The sequence below is a fragment of the Columba livia genome, chromosome 16, assembly GCF_036013475.1.
Source record: "Columba livia isolate bColLiv1 breed racing homer chromosome 16, bColLiv1.pat.W.v2, whole genome shotgun sequence".
NCBI lineage: Eukaryota > Metazoa > Chordata > Aves > Columbiformes > Columbidae > Columba > Columba livia.
Window position 1 is genome coordinate 5,771,851 of NC_088617.1, and position 17,706 is coordinate 5,789,556.

The window sequence follows — 17,706 nt, forward strand, 5'->3', positions numbered from 1 at the left end:
TGTGACAAACGGGCTGTGCAGTTCTTGCAGAGTTCATGGGCACGAATGGGAATGACTGCCGTGTCCCTGAGCACTCCTGGGACAAAGCCCAGCACAGCAGGGTCTGTCCTGAGCCCTGTGGGTCACCTCCAGCACAGGGGGCCTCTCCTGAGCCCTGGGGGTCACCGGACCGACCACCCCCCAGTCTAGAGCACCAGCTGTGGCTGCAGAGAGGGCTGGACTTTATTGAACCTGAGTGTGAGAACACACAATATACCCACATCCTTCAGAGCATCCACGAAAGAGTCCAAAACACAAGGTTTGGAGGCAAAAGCCACCTGTGTTCCTTCTGTTCCAAGCCATGTAGGTAAGACACAACAGTTGCACAGAAAAAAACAAGCTGCTGCTTCACTCTCTTAGGCAGGAGGAGAAATGCGGTGGGGACTCTCCAGGGTCTCTCCGGGGTCGGACATTGAAAACCGGAGCTCCCTTCCCAGCCTGGTGCCCCCAGATCACAACGACAGGACAATGAGATCCTGGTGAAGCAAAAGGGTCACCTTTCCTCTGAGCATCCTCCTTGCAAGCCACAGGCACGTGGAGCTGGGGTGCCAGGGGGAATCTTAGGGCAAACCCCGTCACTTACCTCCATGATGTCAATTTTCGCATTGGTGAAGTCGATGTTCAGCGGCCTGGGGAGCGGAACCCCCACACCCAGCACTCCTGTGGGTCACAAGCCCAGCTCAGCACCACGGAAGGGGGGGTCACAGTCAAGCTCTACCGGGGCTCAGCCCCCAACTCCATCCTCCCCCTGTGCAAACCCCCCCATCCGTGAGCACCAGGCTCTCCGGGAAGGCTCTGGGTTATGGGACTGAGTGCTGTGGCAAAAGACGTTGTAATTTGTGAGCGAAAGCAGCAGGCAGGGGCAGCCCCACATAGGGGTTGTGGGGCCCTGTGCTGTGATGTGGGGGTTCACCTCCCCACAAATGCTGCTGCCTGAAATAAGCCCCCCCGTTACTGCAGATCTGTCCCACTGGTTCCTGTTCTACAGGACGAAGTCAGGTGTGACCTGCACAAACCCCTGGTATCGTGCACAGTCCAGCACAACTGCATGAATGAGGCATTCAGGTTTCCTTACTGTTCACTGTGGGCAGGAAGGCAAAATCAAAAATCTGGCCAACAAGCGTCTCCAGGAGCGAGACCTGCAACAAGGAGAGAGTCACTTAGAGCCAGCGCCGGTCCCTGTCCCGTGGTCCCCAGCCTGGCCTGGGCATGTGGGGACACCCTACTCACACCAGCTGAACCCAACCTGGACCTTGGTGCTCCAGCTCCACAACCATCTAGTGCAAACTTCCCAGTTTTACAGAAATTGGACTTTAAGATTTCTATGGTGAATTTTAGTCCCAAAATATTGGCATTGCTCAGGCCCCTTCCCACTGGCGCTAGAGCTGCCTCAGTAACCACCGCTGCAACCCAACATGCTCTCTCTGTAGGTGTCCTGCCATGGCAGAGCCCAGGGTTCTCCTGACCTTTGGACACCAGGGAATTCTGCAGTTCACTGAGGATACAAAACCTCTCCCTCTCAGGATTTTTCTGAAAACTGCCCATGGATCATCTATGAAAAAAAAAATCCATCTCTGGAGGTGAAAGAAAGGTGCTATTTAAAATATGGCACAACTGTCACACTGTAATTGGCCCTTATTTCTCCCAGGCTAACATCTATCAGCACTTGGCTTTCTGCAATAGATTTCGTGCGTTGCTGAGGCTACTCGTGTTCTTACATCAAAGCCACCGATGGAGGAGGACACCAGGGAGAGCTCAGCCCTGCAGGAGGAAGCAGAGTGGGGGTCAATCCCAGCAGTTCCCCTGCCCACTCAGCCCTGCCCGTGCCCTCATTGTCACCAAGTCCAGGAGGCCTCATTTCCATTGCCATCCCCCCAGATGAAGCCCAGTGTCCTACCTCTCCGGGATGACGTTGATCTTCAGTTTGTTGTCCATGACTGAAAACTGGGCGAGCAGGGAGGTGTCCTGTGTTCAAATAGAGCGCTCAGCTGCTCAGCCTCTGCCCAGGGCCAGCCCTGCAGCCCCTGTGTCACACCAGGTGCAGGTCACCTCTGCCAGCACCCGTGTGTCCACCATGCAGGGAGGGGAAACTGCGGGAGGGGGTTGTGCATGGGTTGGTCTTTCATACGTACGATGTTCAGAAGGCAGAGAGACTCCTGGACATCACCTGGCTGGATCACCATCACCTCTGCTGTGGCCCTGAGCTGGATCACACCTTTATTTTTCCTTAAGCTCACCAGTGGTGCTTCAGGGACCACAATTTTCAGCAGCAATTCACGTGGCTCGGGGTATGTTCTGAAAACCTGTCAAGAGCCAAAGATGGGGAGGTTCTGCTGGTGGGAGCACGGCCGGTGCTGTGAGCAGGAGCCACTGCGCAGATGACCTGCACTGCTCATCCCCACACACATGGTGAAGCAAAGCCAGGGCAGCTGTGAGCTCAGCCCAGGGACACCCTGAGCCCTGCTGGAGCAGCTCATCCCGCCAGAGGAGCACAGGGAGCCCGGGCAGATGGGGATGCTGTCCAGCTCCTCTGTTAACCCAGCAAGCTGCAGGTGACAGGGTGACAAACCAGGCAGTTTTGGACCCAAGGCAGAGCTTGTTCAAGTTCATGGGATGGTGTCTCTGAGAAGGAAGGGACAGGGGGACATCCCTGCCCGGGATGCAGCTTCTCTGGTGGGGTCGGTGTTGGGAGAACCGGGACTCACCGTGGGGACCAGGGCTCCTAGAGTGGATGTCGTCAGTGGCGGAAGCTCAGGGAACTGTGACAGAGAGGAGAGAAATGCTGCATGTCTGTGTGACCGTGGTCAGCAGATATTTGCTTTCACCAGCAACATGCCTGGGGCTTTCCCCACATGGTCTCAGGCTCATTTTTCACCTAAGACAGCAGCGAACCGTAACAAATGGCACAGAGGAGCTGAGGCACTGCCCAGTGGGACCAGTTTGCACGTCTGACAGCCCCCAGCACTCCCAGCCCTGGCGAGGCCGCGTTCCCACTCACCATGCCAGTGGAGATGTCCAGGTCCAGGGCCCGGGGCCTCTGCAGTCCGGCCAGCACGGTGCTCAGGAAGCTCACGGACAGGAACAGCTGGGAGGAGCTGGTGGCCGCCATGGGGGGCAGGGGTGGCATGGGGATCCGGGGCGGTGTGGGGACAGTCTCTGGCTTTCCCAGTGGATAGTCCACCAGTCCCCCTGCCACTCGTCCAACGACAGTCTGCAGGTACAGGGGAAGGAAACACAAGCCAAAATGTTTGCAATATTTGCCTTTACGGTTAACTTCATGTTCCTTCAGTGTGAAATCACTGCACGCATGGCCACGCCAAGTCAGGCCCCATGACACTTCCTTTGTCCAGAAGTTCATGAAATGCAAACCCTACTGCGGTCTCCCGTGACAGTGACAGCAGCAAGAGCCAGGCACCAAGCCAGCACCTCCCCAGCTTTTCACAGTGACCTCAGAGTGTGGAGAGTGCTGCTGGGGTGTACGTGCCCCAAGGAGAGTCCCCCAAACCCCAGTGAAACACCCCAACCCCTTATGTAGACAGAAGGAGAAGCTGCAGGACTCACGTTCAAGTCCACCTCGAGGAACTGGCCGGTCACCAGGGGAAGGCTGGACACGGTGTACTGGACACTGCCCAGCAATCCCAATGGCACCAGTGCTGGGGAGAGAAAGCAGCTCAGCTGTTCCCTCGGGGCTCGGGGCAATGTCCCCTGCCCTCCCTTGCAGGGGGACTCAGAGCAGCCCCTTGGCCCCTAGGAGGGGATGGCTCACAGCCCACATTGCTGCCACTTGATGTACCCACGGGGCTGTGCTTAGAGCTGGGGAGAGGGCAGGGAGATTTGGGGGGGAGACAGCATCCTCGGACGTGCTGGGGCTCTGGTCTGCTGCTGCCCGGGTGACAGGCTGTGGGCAGGGAGCTGCTGGATCCGCCCCCCCCCAGCATGGGGCAGGACTGGGGTCTGCGGGGGGATGTGGGGAGGTTGCTCTGCCTGCCTGGGGTGCAGCAGGGGGGATAGTGCCACAGTCCTCATGTGGCCAGAGCAGAGGTGACATGGGGGAAGCGTGGGACCCATTGAGCACTCACAGTTCACAAGCCCCAGCTGGTCATTGACGAGTCCCAGGGCGACATCGACCACCGGGCAGAGCTGCAAGAGTCGGGGAGGGACACTGAGTGACCCACATCTGGAGCTGAACAGGGACATGCAGCCCAGCTTGGCTCTGCCTCATTTTCCCTGGAGACAGGAGCACCAGGGCATGGGATGGCGGTCCCCACAGTGACACCACGGTGCTGCAGGGGCTGCACCAGCTCCGGGGCCAGCCCTGGGCACTTTGCCCATAACAGGGGTAGGATCTGGTCTCAGAAGCACATGTAGAGCAGCTGGAGAGTCCCCGGGGCTTTCAGGAGTGACCAGAGACCAACCAGCCCGTGACACAGCCCAGGACATCATTAGAAGCTCCCAGCACTGGGGCAGCCTGTGCCAGGGTCACTGACCCTGCGTTTGCATGGGAGAAGCAGCTTCTCCACGCACATGGAGATGTGGCACATCACCCCCCAACCCCAAACCGCTGGGTGGGGATGGACACAGCAGCACTAGGACAGTAGCCACGGTCCCGTGCAGGGACAGCAGCAATGCTGTGGGAGCTGCACCATGGGTTTTCAGACTTATCACTCCTTTCCAAGGTGGAGAATTTTTCTGACTTACCAGACTAGGAAGAAGTCTGTTCAGGACACTTGCCAATAAATTATCTACAATTGGGAGCAGGCTGTGGAAAAATAAAGGAGCACCATGAAAAAACACCTGCTGCAAAGTAAATGGGGCTTGTTAAACAATTCCCTGTGAATAGCATGGAGCGCAGACCTCCTGGAGCAAGGCAATTGCGGCAGCAAAGTGCATCATGTATGCTTGGATTTTGCATGAGATAAGTGTAATTTGCATCCCAAAATAGCCAGTGGGAAATTTATTGCTGCCTTTTATCTGCTGGTGCATAGTCTCCTTAAATGAGCAGAAACAGCCCCAGCCCAAGTGGTTTGTTTGATTTACACACCAAGCACTTACACCTTAGAAGACCCTGTGCAATGTCGGTTAAAATGACCCATGGACACGGCACATAGGATAAACATGTCCCTCCAGGCCTGCTGTGGGGTCCTGCGACCCTCTGGGACAACACATCCATTTGCTGTGGCTGCTCAAGTGGCACACAGGGACCACCACCTCCAGCAGCCCTTATGTCACCCCCATCACATGTCCAGTGAGCAACTGACACCTGCAGGGACAGTGGCTGCTGGTGTCAGTCCCCCATGGGATTAGGATGTGATGGGGAAACGCCCTTGTGCGTTCACCGCTCTGCTCACGCTGGCCAAGGACACCTCTGTCACTCACCCTCTCAGGAGTCTGATTTTAATGCCACCGAGGAGGGTATTGCATCTTTCTGTCACCAGTCTGGGGGACCCCATGTCATCCATGGTCAGCCTGACCCTTGATGTGATGTTCACTTCCACGGCGATGTCAAGCAAACCCAGGAGGCTGCATAGGGAGAAGCAGCGACCGTCAGAGCAGCAGCCGCTTCCCGGCTGCCAGGAGCCAGCAGTGCCCTGGGGACACCCCTGTGACCCGACCTACCACTTGGCGTTCAGGGCCACCCGAGTGTAGAGGTTGACGTGGACACCAACACCGGGCAGGAGCTGCAGGGACACCCTGGGGAGCGTCAGCTCCACGATCTTCAGCCTGCAGGGACAGCGAGGGGACATCAGTGCCACGGTCTGAGCACCCCGCCCCAGGCTCTGCTGCTTGCACGAAGTCATTGCTCAGGGGTGGGTGACTCAGAGGCCATTTAGACCAGAAATGGCAAAAGACACCAAATTTACTCAGTTATTTTCCAGTTTATCAGAAGCTTTGTCCTCGTTGCCATATTATTGCTTCTGTTCCGTGCTGGGCTTCAAATGAGTCAAAATGAGGCAGTTGCAAACACACGAGCACTGGTTTGGCAGCCCTGGTACCGGCTCCACGGGGCCAAGGGACAGTTTGGGGCACCCTCTACAGGCAAGCGCCTTCTGACTGCTGTCTCCTTCAACCCTCTGCCCACAGCTCCAGAGGCTCCTTTGCAGCTGGCAATGCAAACCTGAGACCTCCTGGCAGCATTTGTCCCAGAGCATCAGCCCCAAGACAGATCTGAGCATCTACAGAAGCACCATCACTACCCCAAAGAGGACAGGAGTTCCCCCCGGCAAGAACCCTCCGGTGCCGTCCTTACCCGGTGAGCCCCTGGACGGTGCTGAGCAAACCGCCCTCCCCGAGGACGCCGAGCACGCCACCGCCTCCCAGCAGCCCTCCGTTGCCCAGGAGTGCTCCATTGCCAAGGAGGCCACCGGTGCCACCAAGGATCCCCGCCGTGCCGAGGAGACCTCTGTCACCGAGCAGACCTCCCTGTCCCAGCGCTCCTCCAGCCACCCCTGCGGGGACACCATCACTGGGGACATCACCATCAGCTGCCGGCCTGCCTCTGAGGGAGGTTCTGGGCCCCCCCACATAAGCACCTCCACCATCCCCTCCACCTGGCAAGTCATTGCCAGCATTACCCCCTCCACCCAGCAGACCACCCAGCAACCCACCCAGCAGCCCCCCACCACCAGCTTCACCCCCTCCACCCAGCAGCGCCCCCAGCAGACCCCCGCCAGCGTCACCCCCTCCACCAAGCACACCCCCCAGTAGCCCCCCCAGCAGCCCCGCACCACCACCAGCATCGCCCCCTCCACCAAGCAGCCCCCCCAGCAGCCCTCCACCACCACCAGCATCACCCCCTCCACCAAGCACACCCCCTAGCAGCCCCCCCAGGAGCCCCCCGCCACCCAGCAAACCACCAGTGATCCCACCCAGCAGGCCACCATCACCACCGCCACCACGGAGACCTCCTCCGAGGCCACCCCGCAGGTCTGCACTTCCATCTGCACCAGGACGGCCCCTTCCCAGCGGCACCTCTCCCAGGGCACCTTGGAGGACGTCGCTGTGCCGGAGCGAGCCTGCAAGAGCTGGAAACATCGCTGCCGTCAGAGCCCCCCGGCCACCACTGCAGGGACCTGCAGGCAGCTGCCAGCCCCTGCCCCCACCACCGCTCTCTGTGCTCCTCCAGCACGGGCTGCCCAGGGGCTGGTGCTCCATCGCCATCACTGCCCATCCCAGTCCCCAGCTACCCGCTGACAGTTTGTGCCATGTGTGATGTGACAGAAAAAGGGTTTTGGGAGCCAGGACAGGAGGCATCATGTAAGGCAGCTTGGGGGAATTTGTCTGCGGCTGCACCAGTAAGACAGCAAAAGGTGTGGGACATCACAGGGTTGGGCACTGATCAGTCCTGAATTTGGGATAATCAATCTGCTTTGTGGCTCACACCTCCTGAGTGGTGCAGGCTTCTGGGACATGCAATGTCCCACATGAGCGATGTCTCCCTCCTTTTAGAAGCCTGGCCAGCTGGAATTTTAATTACATAAAGAAATTACTCCAATTTGAGGGGGGTTCACATGCAGCCTCATGCTCTTCACCTCCATGTGCGACTCCCCTCCCTTCCCCGGTGGATCGGGCTGTGCTGGTACCGTGGTGTCAACCCCCAGGGACCCTGGTGGTTCCCGTGCCCAGGGTCCTGCTGATGGGGACAGAGATACTCACCATCGCTTAAAACACCTTTGCTAAGCCTGAGGACGGCGTCTGTGCGCTGGCCCAGTGCTGGGGTCAGCAGGGCACACAGGAGGGCGATGCCCAGGGCTGGTGACATGGTGGCTTCTCCTTGGTGGCACCTGGATACAAAGGGGAGTTGGATATTTTGAGCTGAGTGAAAATTTTTTATCAAATAGAAAATTTACATGAGCTTTAGGAGAACCAAAACTGTTCCTGAGTTAAAGTCACATTCATCCAACAGCTGGGGACACACACAGAGAGGGAGGAGGGGGCGTCCACATCTGCAGGGACCTTTCCAGGCTGGGTTCTGCACAACTCCAGCACCTGTTTGCTTATTCCTATTTATGAGCAGCCCGGACAACCTGCTCCTTCCATCCCTGGTCATGGTGACATAACTGTAAGTTTACAGTATGAAATTGTTACTCATAACCTGTAGATTGCACTGAGCCCCCCTCCCTAATAACCACCCTGTAAATGGGTATGCAAATTAATGCTGCAATTATACAGGCACCTCATGTTTGGAATAAAGCCCTTCTTTTTAAAATGGTGTGTTTTACCCTTATAATAATAAAAATAATAACAACTACCGTAAGAGGACATTGCAACACATGAAATCCATAACTTTTGTATCAAATTAATGTTTTTTAACTCAGGGAAGGATTTTCATTTCACTATAGCAACCTTTTCTTACTTTTTTTCAGAATTCCAGCATTTCTACCATTATTGGTATTTTTCCCCCTGTTTTTTCTTGCTCACCAGAGTGTATTGTAAGTCCTGTATGTGAAATGGTGACTCTGTGCCCCCAAGCTCACAACAGCCCACACCACTATTTTGAGCATATTTACCTGATCTTGTCCCGAATTTCAAAGCCTGGTTCTGGTCTCCAGCACTTGGCTCTCGGTCCAGGGGAGACCTGCAGCTCTGCTTCCCCGTGCAGAACAGCGGGCCCTTATATAGCAAAGCTGATGCGGAAAAAGTGGAAAGATGCCTAAATTGTAAAAGCTGGGCTAGTGGATTGGGTGTAGAAAGTGGCATTTGTGGTTTTAATGTATTCCAAAATAAATAAAGATTTCTAAAACAGGGAAAAGCTTTGAGCAACAGGTTATTGGATCCCAGTTATCAGGGTTATCAGCATCCAAGCGCTGATACAAAGGAGGAGCCCGAGACTGGAGCTGCAGCACGTGGAGCTGCAATGAGCCTGGAGCCGTGCTGGAAAATGAGCTTTTTCCAGCCAAACCCCGGTTAACCCTGCACTCGGGCTGTCTCACACAAACTGCCCTACCGGGGTGATTGTTCGAGTTTCCAGTGAGCGCTTGGGGAGGCTTCAGAAAAGCACCGGGAGGTTTTTATCTCCTTTAGTGCTCGCCCTGAGCAGCAGCTTCCGAGGCTCATCCCGCCCGTCCCCGCGGCCACCCGCCGCTTTCCCGGTGTTCCCACAGAAAAGCCCCTGTGCGCTGGGACACCCGACCCACGCCAGCTCCAGACAAAGGGGCTCCTTTGTCCTGCTGTCCTCAACACTTAATGCCTTTGTGAGATAAAACCTGCTGCTAAGGCCACAGCTGAAAACAACCCGTGCATCTTGCACAACGAGGGGATAATGGGCTCTTAAAGGGGAGGTGTAAACTCGGTTTATCTGTGCCTGGCTCCTGCAGAGCCTTGCACAACAGCCACCGCCGGGCTCCGGGTGGGACCTGCTGCAAAAGAGCCCCTGGCAAGAGCTGCTGCCCCAGCGGGCTCCAAATGAGCAGGGAATGTCAGCAAAGGCTTTGCTGAACCCGCATCCTCCGCATGGCGAGCCGGGGATCTGCTGTTTCTCACCTTGTGCCACAGCCTCTGAGCTGCAGAAGCACTTGCTGTGAGGTACCGGCTGGTGTGCTACGGGTACAGCTGCCACATGGCACAGAGGCACGGTGGAGCCAGAAACCCCCATCAAATAAATATTCAGAGAGAGAAATACTGAGGCAGAGAAAGATTTTATTGAAAGAATAATACGAGAGTAACTTCTATGCCTAAAGAAGAGCTCTGCTTCCTGACTACAGGTTTTAAAAGTGGTCACAGACCCCCACACGCCCCCAGCCGAGCAGCTTCCCCTGCCCCGATGCCAGGAGCAGCCAACCAGCCAGTCACTTGTCCCCCTGAGGACACGGTGACAGCACAGGACGTTGCACAAGAGAAACTGAAGATGGGGCTGGCAGGGGCAGTGGGGCCATGGGGCTGGTGACACCTCAGCCGGCGAGCAGGGCTGAGGGGTTCCTTGAGCAGGAGCCCTGCAGAGCGGCCTGTTCAAGAGAATCATCTGCCTGGGGGAAGCAGCACAAAAAATATTCAGTTTTCTCATTCGGACCTTTGCCACCTTTCCCCCATATCCCAGACGAGGTTTCCTGGGGGTCCAGACAGGCAAAAGAGCCTCCTGGAAAGCGGGAGCGCCCATGGGAGATGCCATCCTCACCTTGGCCATATCAACTGGGACATTGCTCAGGCTGGAGCTGAGAACGTTGGGCAGAGGGATTGACACTTCCACGGCATCTGCAAAACGGAGTGAAAGTGTCTCATCATGGGGGAACCCTGAATGCAGCCAGTGAGGGGGGAGACCCCAAACCCGGCTGGGTGTGGGAGGAGGGGGTCCAGACCCAGCCGTACCCCGGATGGCCGGTATGTATGTGGCACCAAGGACTTCCTTGATCCACTCTGAAAGCGAGGAGACCTGAGGGGAAGAAAATGTGTGTCAGTGGCTGAAGAAGAGAGCAACTGCTATTGAGATGTAAATAGCCATGTCAGGCTCATCAATTCCTTTCTGTCACTGCTCGGAGCTGTGAAACACAAGGGCTGGAACCCTCCTCCAGTGACACTCCTCCAGGACGGAGGGTGGGGACACACAAGGACATGCTCTTTGGATAATTTCTTCTTGGTTATTCCTTCCCCCTTCCCAGCAGCCCCCCTGTGCTGACAACAAGTGAACACAGACATCCAAGTGTCACTGCTGTGGGACACAGGGGACCGACAGGGCAGATGGCAATTAGCCTCTGCTGAGAGAAGGAGAAATGGGGAGACTGAAGAAGAGTAGAAAGTCTGTTTCTCTGTCTCTACAGCAAGCCTCTGCCCCTCACATCGCTGGCTGCAGCGCCTCGGTCCGAGGCAGCACGTACTCACCCTGAGAGGGCCAAGTTCTGTGGGCACCCGTGTGGGGCTGATGCTACAAAAGATAAAAACAAGGCAGAGTCAGGGTGCATCGGGTACAGCCCTCCTCCCACTTCCCAGATGCTGCTCAGGCCCTTCTTGGACTGGAATTTCTCAGCCACACAAAGATACAAGAATATGGAAAACAGGGCAACTTTTCTACAACTCTGTCATCACTTCAGACATCCCTTGGTGGGAGGCTGGGGCTGGGAGGAGGCAGGAAAGCTCCATAGCCCTTTACACCTCTTCCACATCCCCATTGACCTCCCCATCGCTGTCCTGTCAGGTCCCCAGGAGTGTCCCACATGCACCCACTGCATAGCCTGCCCTACCTGTTGAGGGCCAGGGAGGTTTGCAGTCTGCCATTGGAGACTGACGGGGTCAAGTCCAGAACAATGTCCTGCAATTGGAACAATGGAAGAAATGAAATTATTTCCCTGTGTAACTCCTAAGACCGAAAAGAAAAGCTGGAGTAGTTGTAAATAACCCGTTCTGAGAAAAAACACCTGCCTGTGCCGAGAAATTGCATTTCTGATGGATGGCATCAGGTATCTTTCTCCCCAGGGTTTACCCTTCATGTCTTTATTTTGTATTATTCCTTAAACATTTCACTTGTGCTTGGTTACAAGTATTTTAAAAGGACTAGGTATCGCTGTTTTGAAGATGTAGTAAATTAAAAAATACAAGTACTACCTGGCTAAGCCCAAGAACAGCCAGACTCTGCTCACCCTGTTTCAGAGGCCTCATCCCCTGAAAGCCCACTCACCGTGTCGAGGGAAAAGAGGGACGCAGACTGCAAGGCCGGGCTGACCACGTCGATGGTGGCTTTGAGGGTGGTGGTGGCTCTTCCGTCCCTGATGGTCACCACGGGCTTGCTGCCCACCCGCACATGCAGCTGCAGCGGCAGAGAGCCCGGCAGGATCCTGGCGAGCTGGGGGTCAGGACAAGGGGGTGTTGGTGTGGCGAACAGCGGTGGGGTTGGGGATTGGTGCACATGAGGGAGGTAGCTGACCTTGGGGATGATGGGCTGCAGGGCGGCCGTGGACAGCAAGACGCCATCAGGCACCTGTGGGAACAGCACCGGCAGCATTAGGAACTGGGGTTTGTGCACAGCTCATGCTGGGCTCTGCTGGACCCACAAACACACAGTGATGAGCACTCTTAGGCCACCCGAGAGTGACCAGGACCCTGACCCAGCCCTGAGAGGGGCATCACGACCCACCATGTTGCTGGTGATGCTGACATCAAGGGCTCCCTGAGCCTGGAGCTGCTCCAGCGGGGCAGCGAGGACATGCGGGGACAGGCGCAGCCGCGGCAGGTGGCCACGGGACAGCAGCATCGCAGCTGGGGCCACCACACCACCTGTCGCGTCTCCAGCACCAAGCTACAGGGACAGAGCAGGGAGGGACATTAGCGGGTCAGGGGCTGTGGTGTTACCGGGCACCCGACCCGCCCCTGGAGAGGCTCACATGGGGTTAATCGACACTTTGATGAATACATGGCATCTTCAGGCTGCTCTACACCAGCAGCAGCTGCAGCTTTCCCTTAAAACCCCATCACATCCCTGAGTAGTAATACATGCTGCCAATATTTTCAGCCTGATGATGGTCCCTACTTATTACACACCAAACTTTTACAAACCGCTTTTAAATGGAACCTGCCTGTGAATGGTGGCCATTGCTCATGTATGAAATTAAGCTTTTCTGATTAACAGCTATGAGACTGCTGTAATTATACTTAATTAAGCAGTGTCAAGCCAGTCTGGCTCATGCCGCCTTCAGGGATTAGCAAGTAAAAACAAGACAGAGACCCAGTGGTGGCCTTGGCACAGACGTGGCTGGAACACGCTCACCAGCACCTTCTAGCAAATGTTTTCCTGAAGGCAGCTGGGGCAAGACAAGCCCTCGGCAAAGAGCCACCATGTCCAACGAATTACCCAAACTCACTAAGTCAGAGTGTTTGGGCCGGGGAAGCAGGGGCACTTACGTTGACATCCAGCTGGATGGTGTCAGCACTGAGGATGGAGAAGGGGGGCAGATTGTCCAGAGTCCCCTGTGGGACCGCGGCTGCGGGACACGGGAGGAAAGGTTTGAACTGAAGTCAGGGGCGATGCTCCCAAATACCCCAGTCCTAAGAGGTATCGGAACCAGCAGCAGCTCCTGCTCAGTGTTCCCAGCTGGGCAAGCCACTGAAAAGCACTATTTTGCAGCAAAAATGTTGTTTCTAAAAGCAACAGTTCCTGAAGTGGCTTTCTGCAGGAAAAACTGCTGCTGCTGCTGCTCTGGGACAAGGGAAATGGCATGTTTGCTTGAGCTGAGAGTTGTGTTTGTAGGAAATTGTTAAAATATTTGTATTTATCCAGTGTGAAAAACCACCCAACCCTAAGCACAGGGGTCAGACAGGAGCAGGGGACAAGGATGGGGGTGCCAGCACTTACAGGTCCTGGAGCTGACCAAGGAGCCCACCATGCCGAGCCTGGCACTGGCAATGTCACATGCCTGGGGACAGAGGGGACAGTCAGAGCCCTGGGACCCACAGCACCAGCTGATGCATTTTGCACTAACAGCAGAAAACAGCTCTGCTGGGTGAGATTTTCTCACTGTGACCACTAAACCAGCATGGAGCTGGGCACAGGCGATGGTGCCGGAGTGGAATGGTGTCCGTCAGTAGAAGGATGTGCTGGCTGTCCTGGCTGAGCTGCAGCTGTGCAAACAGCCGTGTCCACAGGGACAGCCTGGCCCGCTGCCTGCCCTGCCCGCTGCCCAGCCCTGTGCCGACGGCTTGAACAAAGATCGCTTTGCAGACTCACCACCTGGCGCACGGCATCACTTAGGAAGCGCTTTAAAGGCTGATCCGGAAGTGGCACTTGGGGTCTGGGTACCAGGAAAATAGGAAATAAAAAGTGATGTACAATTGGGAGCTGGAAAACAAAAGTACTTTGCACAAGAGAAAATGCCTCGCTTGCACTGTCCAGGGTTTTACTTCAGTGCCAAAGTATCACCACAAACAAGCCCTCTGAATCTGGCCCAGCACTAGGTTACCAGCACAACACACAAATATTCTTTCTTGAGCCCGGATTTTAGGAAAAAGGTCAGCAGTTCGTCTTGGAGGCTGGCAGCCAGGTAGTTCAGCCTCCAAGGCGTCAGGCACAGAAGTGCCACCTTTGATGGCCAACAGCGCCAAGGTGTCCCTCCACCCTGGCCCTGAGCACTCGTTCACGGGGGTGTCACCTCCCAGGACAGTACCTCACACGAATGGTTATGTCAGAAGTCTCGCAGTCCTGATTGTTCTGGAGAGCTGCCCCGTTGTCCCGGACCAGCATGGCCACATCTGCTTCCACTGGCACGCAGAGTGTCCTGCCTGGCGCGCTGTGGTGGGGAAACATGGCAGCTCAGGACACCTGTGTGCCAAAAAGGTGGTGACCCCCCAAGCCATGTCCGATGACCACACTGTACCTGGTGCTCTCCACCAGCAGCTGGGTGCTGTAGCCCACCTGCTGCCCCAAGCCTGGCACGGAGCGCAGGCTGATTTTGGGGAGGGTGTTGCTCACAATTCTCAGCCTGGGTGGTTGGAACAAGGAAAAGGCAGAAATTGGCATGTTCGTACCATAGATGCCCCATCCCCTCAGCCCCCAGTGCTGTGGCTGATGGCAAAGCCACCATCCCGGGGTCCTTCCGCCTCAGGTGAGCAGGGATCCCCTCCCACCCGGGACCAGCTTGTGACACCTACAGGTCACCCTTGCACAGCAGGTACCTACAGAAACTCCCAACAGACCAACCCTTGTTTGTGAACCTGCCCTGGGGGAAAAGGGGGATTCAGACAGCAGGCTCCAGACCAGAGCTGTTGTCATTCCCCAGCATGGCCCAGACACACTGAGGGCAGCTCAGGGACACCCATCTCCCACTCTCACTCACCCTCGTGCATCTCCATTATTTCCACCAAGAAGATTACCAACGAGACCATTTTTGCCAAGCAGACCATTTTTCCCAATCACAGCACTAAGAAGACTATGAAGAAGACCATATTTTCCAAGGAGACCGTCAACGACACCATCTTTGCCAAGGAGACCGTCAATGAGACCATCTTTGCCAAGGAGACCGTCAATGACACCATCTTTGCCTGTGACACCACCAAGGATACCATCTTTGTCAAGGACACCACCAAGGACACCATTTTTACCAAGGAGACCACCAAGAAGGCCATCTCCACCAAGGAGACCACCAAGGACACCATTTCCACCAAGGAGACCGCCAACAGGGCCATCTCTGCCAAGGAGACCACCAACAGGGCCATCTCTGCCAAGGAGACCGCCAACAGGACCATCTCCGCCAAGGAGACCACCAAGCAGATTGCCACCAAGGAGATTACGTGGAAGCTTCTGGAGGTCACGTTTGGCTAGTGAGTGTGTAGTATCTGAAAAAAGGATGAGAGGTGACTGTAAGCGATGTGGACTCAGTACACAGGTGTGCTGCGCCACCCTGGCTGCTCCTTCCCCTCCACTGTCCCTCTGTTTCTCTCTTTATACAATAGAGGTGGCACCAGCCACTGTAAAGTATCTGAAGTGCCACCTCCAAAGTGGTTTAGAAATGCAAATTATCAGCATTGCCACTAGTGCTGAATGGATCTGGATCAGCTTCTGATTTTCTGAGCATGGTCAAGAGACAGAAAGAGTAGAACTGGTCTCAAAACCAAAGATAAATCCTGTCTCTTCTATACTTACCATCCACATCCACTTTGACAACTGCGGACATGATTCCAGGGGTCAACAGGCTGCAGAGGAGGAACCCAGCCCAGAACGTCAACATCTTTGGTCCTGATAACTGTGGAAAGTAATTGTCCTCAGCGCAATGTGGGGACAGCGAGCACCAGCCAGTGCAGGGAGCAAAGAGGAGGGTGAAGGAAAGAAAAAGGAGGAATTCCAGGCAGGGATGAGAAAATCAGAGCTGGAGCTGCTGGGACCTCTCCCACCTCATCACCACAGTGGGCACAGCGAAACATTCCTGCAGGAGAAACCAGAACTTCAACTGCTGCTGCAAGGACTGACCGTCACTGCACCCAAGTGGCTGTAGAGTCATTTCTGATTCAGCCCCCAGCACGGGAGTTGATCTGGGGAGCAGCTGATCTGGGTGGTAAACTTCTCAGAGAAACAAGATCCTGTATCCCACATGGTGGGAAAACAAGACAGTTCTGACACGTGATCATCTCTAGTCACGGAAAGAAAAACAGTGGCATCTACACAGGACAGCAGCAGCAACACATCTACAAGGAGAGCATCTCCTCGTTTGGATGTCAGGATCTCTGCACAAACACCAGACAGCTGAGGCTTCCCTCTGCATGAAAGCACCTTTTGCTAAAATTTAAGAAAGAGAAAATAATTTTTAAACTTTCAGTGTCATCAAAATATTTCTGCAGGACCTACAATAATGAACTTCATTGCCCAAAATCTATTTAAATGGAAAAAGCACATCAAAAAGGGATCAAAAGTAGCGTGAGAGTTCTAATTCACCTCAGGTAAAAATCTATCTGTGATAACCAAGTCTTACAAAAAATAATTTAAGTTATAATTGTTCATGAAAACCATGAAATACCCTTTCTTCTCCAAGGACTGCAAATACAATGAATGTGCGTGGCTGCTCTTGAGAAACTCACAGTGAAAGCCGGTGCGCATTTGACTTGTCAGAGGATGGTTCAGGCAGGCAGCAGGCAAGAATAACAATTTTTTTAAAAGCTGATACACCCAAATGAATGTCAAGGATTCTCCTTTGGGTTCAGCATTCAGGTTCACAGAAGCAGAGCTTTTGGAGGAGTAAGTTTGCTCTTACCTGACCAAGCTCTTGGGTGCGAGATGTTCTCCAGCCGATGTCTCTGTCCTCTGCAGGTACCTGCACCAAGTGTCCCCATTTATAGAGCTTCGCAGCAGGAAAGAGGCACCCAATGTCATTGAGGACATCCAGGGTAATTGGTGGGGAGCAAAACAAACAACGGATGGTTTCTGGTGACTTCCACAGCAAATATTTCCCTGGAGGTATCAGGAGCTGGGTAAATCATTGAGCAACGCCCTGGAGGCACCAAGGCAGACAGGGCAGCCCAGGGCCAGCCCGCACACCCAGCAGGCTGGGACATCGGCCTGTGGGCTTGTGCTCCTGTCCAGACACAGACATGGCTGAAAAGCCATGCCCCCATAAAATACTTCTTTCTTTTTTTCAAGTAAATTGAGGTTTTGACTAAAAGGTGTGTCAAAATACTGGCCAGACACTTGGGAGAGACTCCATCAGATTTGGAAATGCTGCACTGGTCTAACTGGCACAGCATTATTTCCAGGTCCATCACCGCTGCCTTGTAGCACTCCAGGAGAACTGGAGGTGGGATGTGCTGTGACAGGGACATACTCTGGAGAGGGTGATGCCATTGACCATGAAGCTGGGGGGCTCCCAAGCCAGATCTTGTTGGCTCTGGAAGTCCTGAAGGGACTCTGTTGGTCCCAGTGCTGACACATCAAGAGATGTCCCACCACCTCGTGCAACAAACGCCCTGCAACTGCCCAGGGTCTTCTGTCCCGGCACCGCAGTTCTGTCCAGGCCCTGCCTTCTGAGATGTCTGGCCAAGTATTTTCATGCTAAAAAATTGTGTCCCACCTAGTCCATCCTGGTTCATTTACTACCAGTTCATTTTCTGCTACAGCCAGGAGAAAAGGACCAAAAGTTTCTGCTGAGCCAACAGCATGTGCCCCACAGCCACACTGGATTTCTGCCTCTTGCCCCATCCTGGCCCGATCACCAGCAACCACTGCCCCTGGAGCCACTGCCTCGAGCTGCACCAGGACAGCAG

General features: G+C 54.9%; 2 protein-coding genes across 6 annotated transcripts; both read right to left on the minus strand.

Moving 5' to 3' along the window:
- Nucleotides 1-202: 202 nt before the first annotated feature.
- Nucleotides 203-9,289, minus strand: LOC102091601 (BPI fold-containing family B member 4). Of its 5 annotated transcripts, none has more exons than XM_065032088.1 (18): nt 8,984-9,186; nt 8,547-8,663; nt 7,693-7,820; nt 6,942-7,061; nt 6,287-6,485; nt 5,656-5,760; nt 5,416-5,559; nt 4,738-4,798; nt 4,119-4,179; nt 3,601-3,692; nt 3,038-3,250; nt 2,745-2,798; nt 2,172-2,342; nt 1,937-2,004; nt 1,758-1,800; nt 1,115-1,178; nt 623-699; nt 203-515 (listed from the first exon to the last, which is right to left on the minus strand). In XM_065032088.1, exons 3-18 carry the CDS (start codon nt 7,796-7,798, stop codon nt 492-494), a joined length of 1,602 nt encoding a protein of 533 aa, XP_064888160.1. In that variant the 5' UTR covers nt 7,799-7,820; nt 8,547-8,663; nt 8,984-9,186; the 3' UTR covers nt 203-491. The 5 variants fall into 5 exon arrangements, with proteins under 5 accessions (XP_064888160.1, XP_064888158.1, XP_064888157.1 ...); XM_065032086.1 differs by having other exon boundaries at nt 6,906-7,061; nt 8,984-9,157; XM_065032085.1 differs by having other exon boundaries at nt 6,906-7,061; nt 8,547-9,289.
- Nucleotides 9,290-9,655: 366 nt separating this feature from the next.
- Nucleotides 9,656-16,841, minus strand: LOC110355897 (BPI fold-containing family B member 3-like). Its single transcript, XM_065032092.1, has 16 exons — nt 16,701-16,841; nt 15,599-15,698; nt 14,793-15,291; nt 14,334-14,438; nt 14,124-14,246; nt 13,688-13,751; nt 13,316-13,376; nt 12,865-12,944; nt 12,101-12,262; nt 11,891-11,944; nt 11,645-11,809; nt 11,211-11,278; nt 10,852-10,894; nt 10,342-10,405; nt 10,151-10,227; nt 9,656-10,001 (listed from the first exon to the last, which is right to left on the minus strand). The coding sequence occupies exons 2-16, from the start codon at nt 15,681-15,683 to the stop codon at nt 9,927-9,929; spliced, it is 1,725 nt and encodes a 574-aa protein (XP_064888164.1). The 5' UTR covers nt 15,684-15,698; nt 16,701-16,841; the 3' UTR covers nt 9,656-9,926.
- Nucleotides 16,842-17,706: the final 865 nt, after the last annotated feature.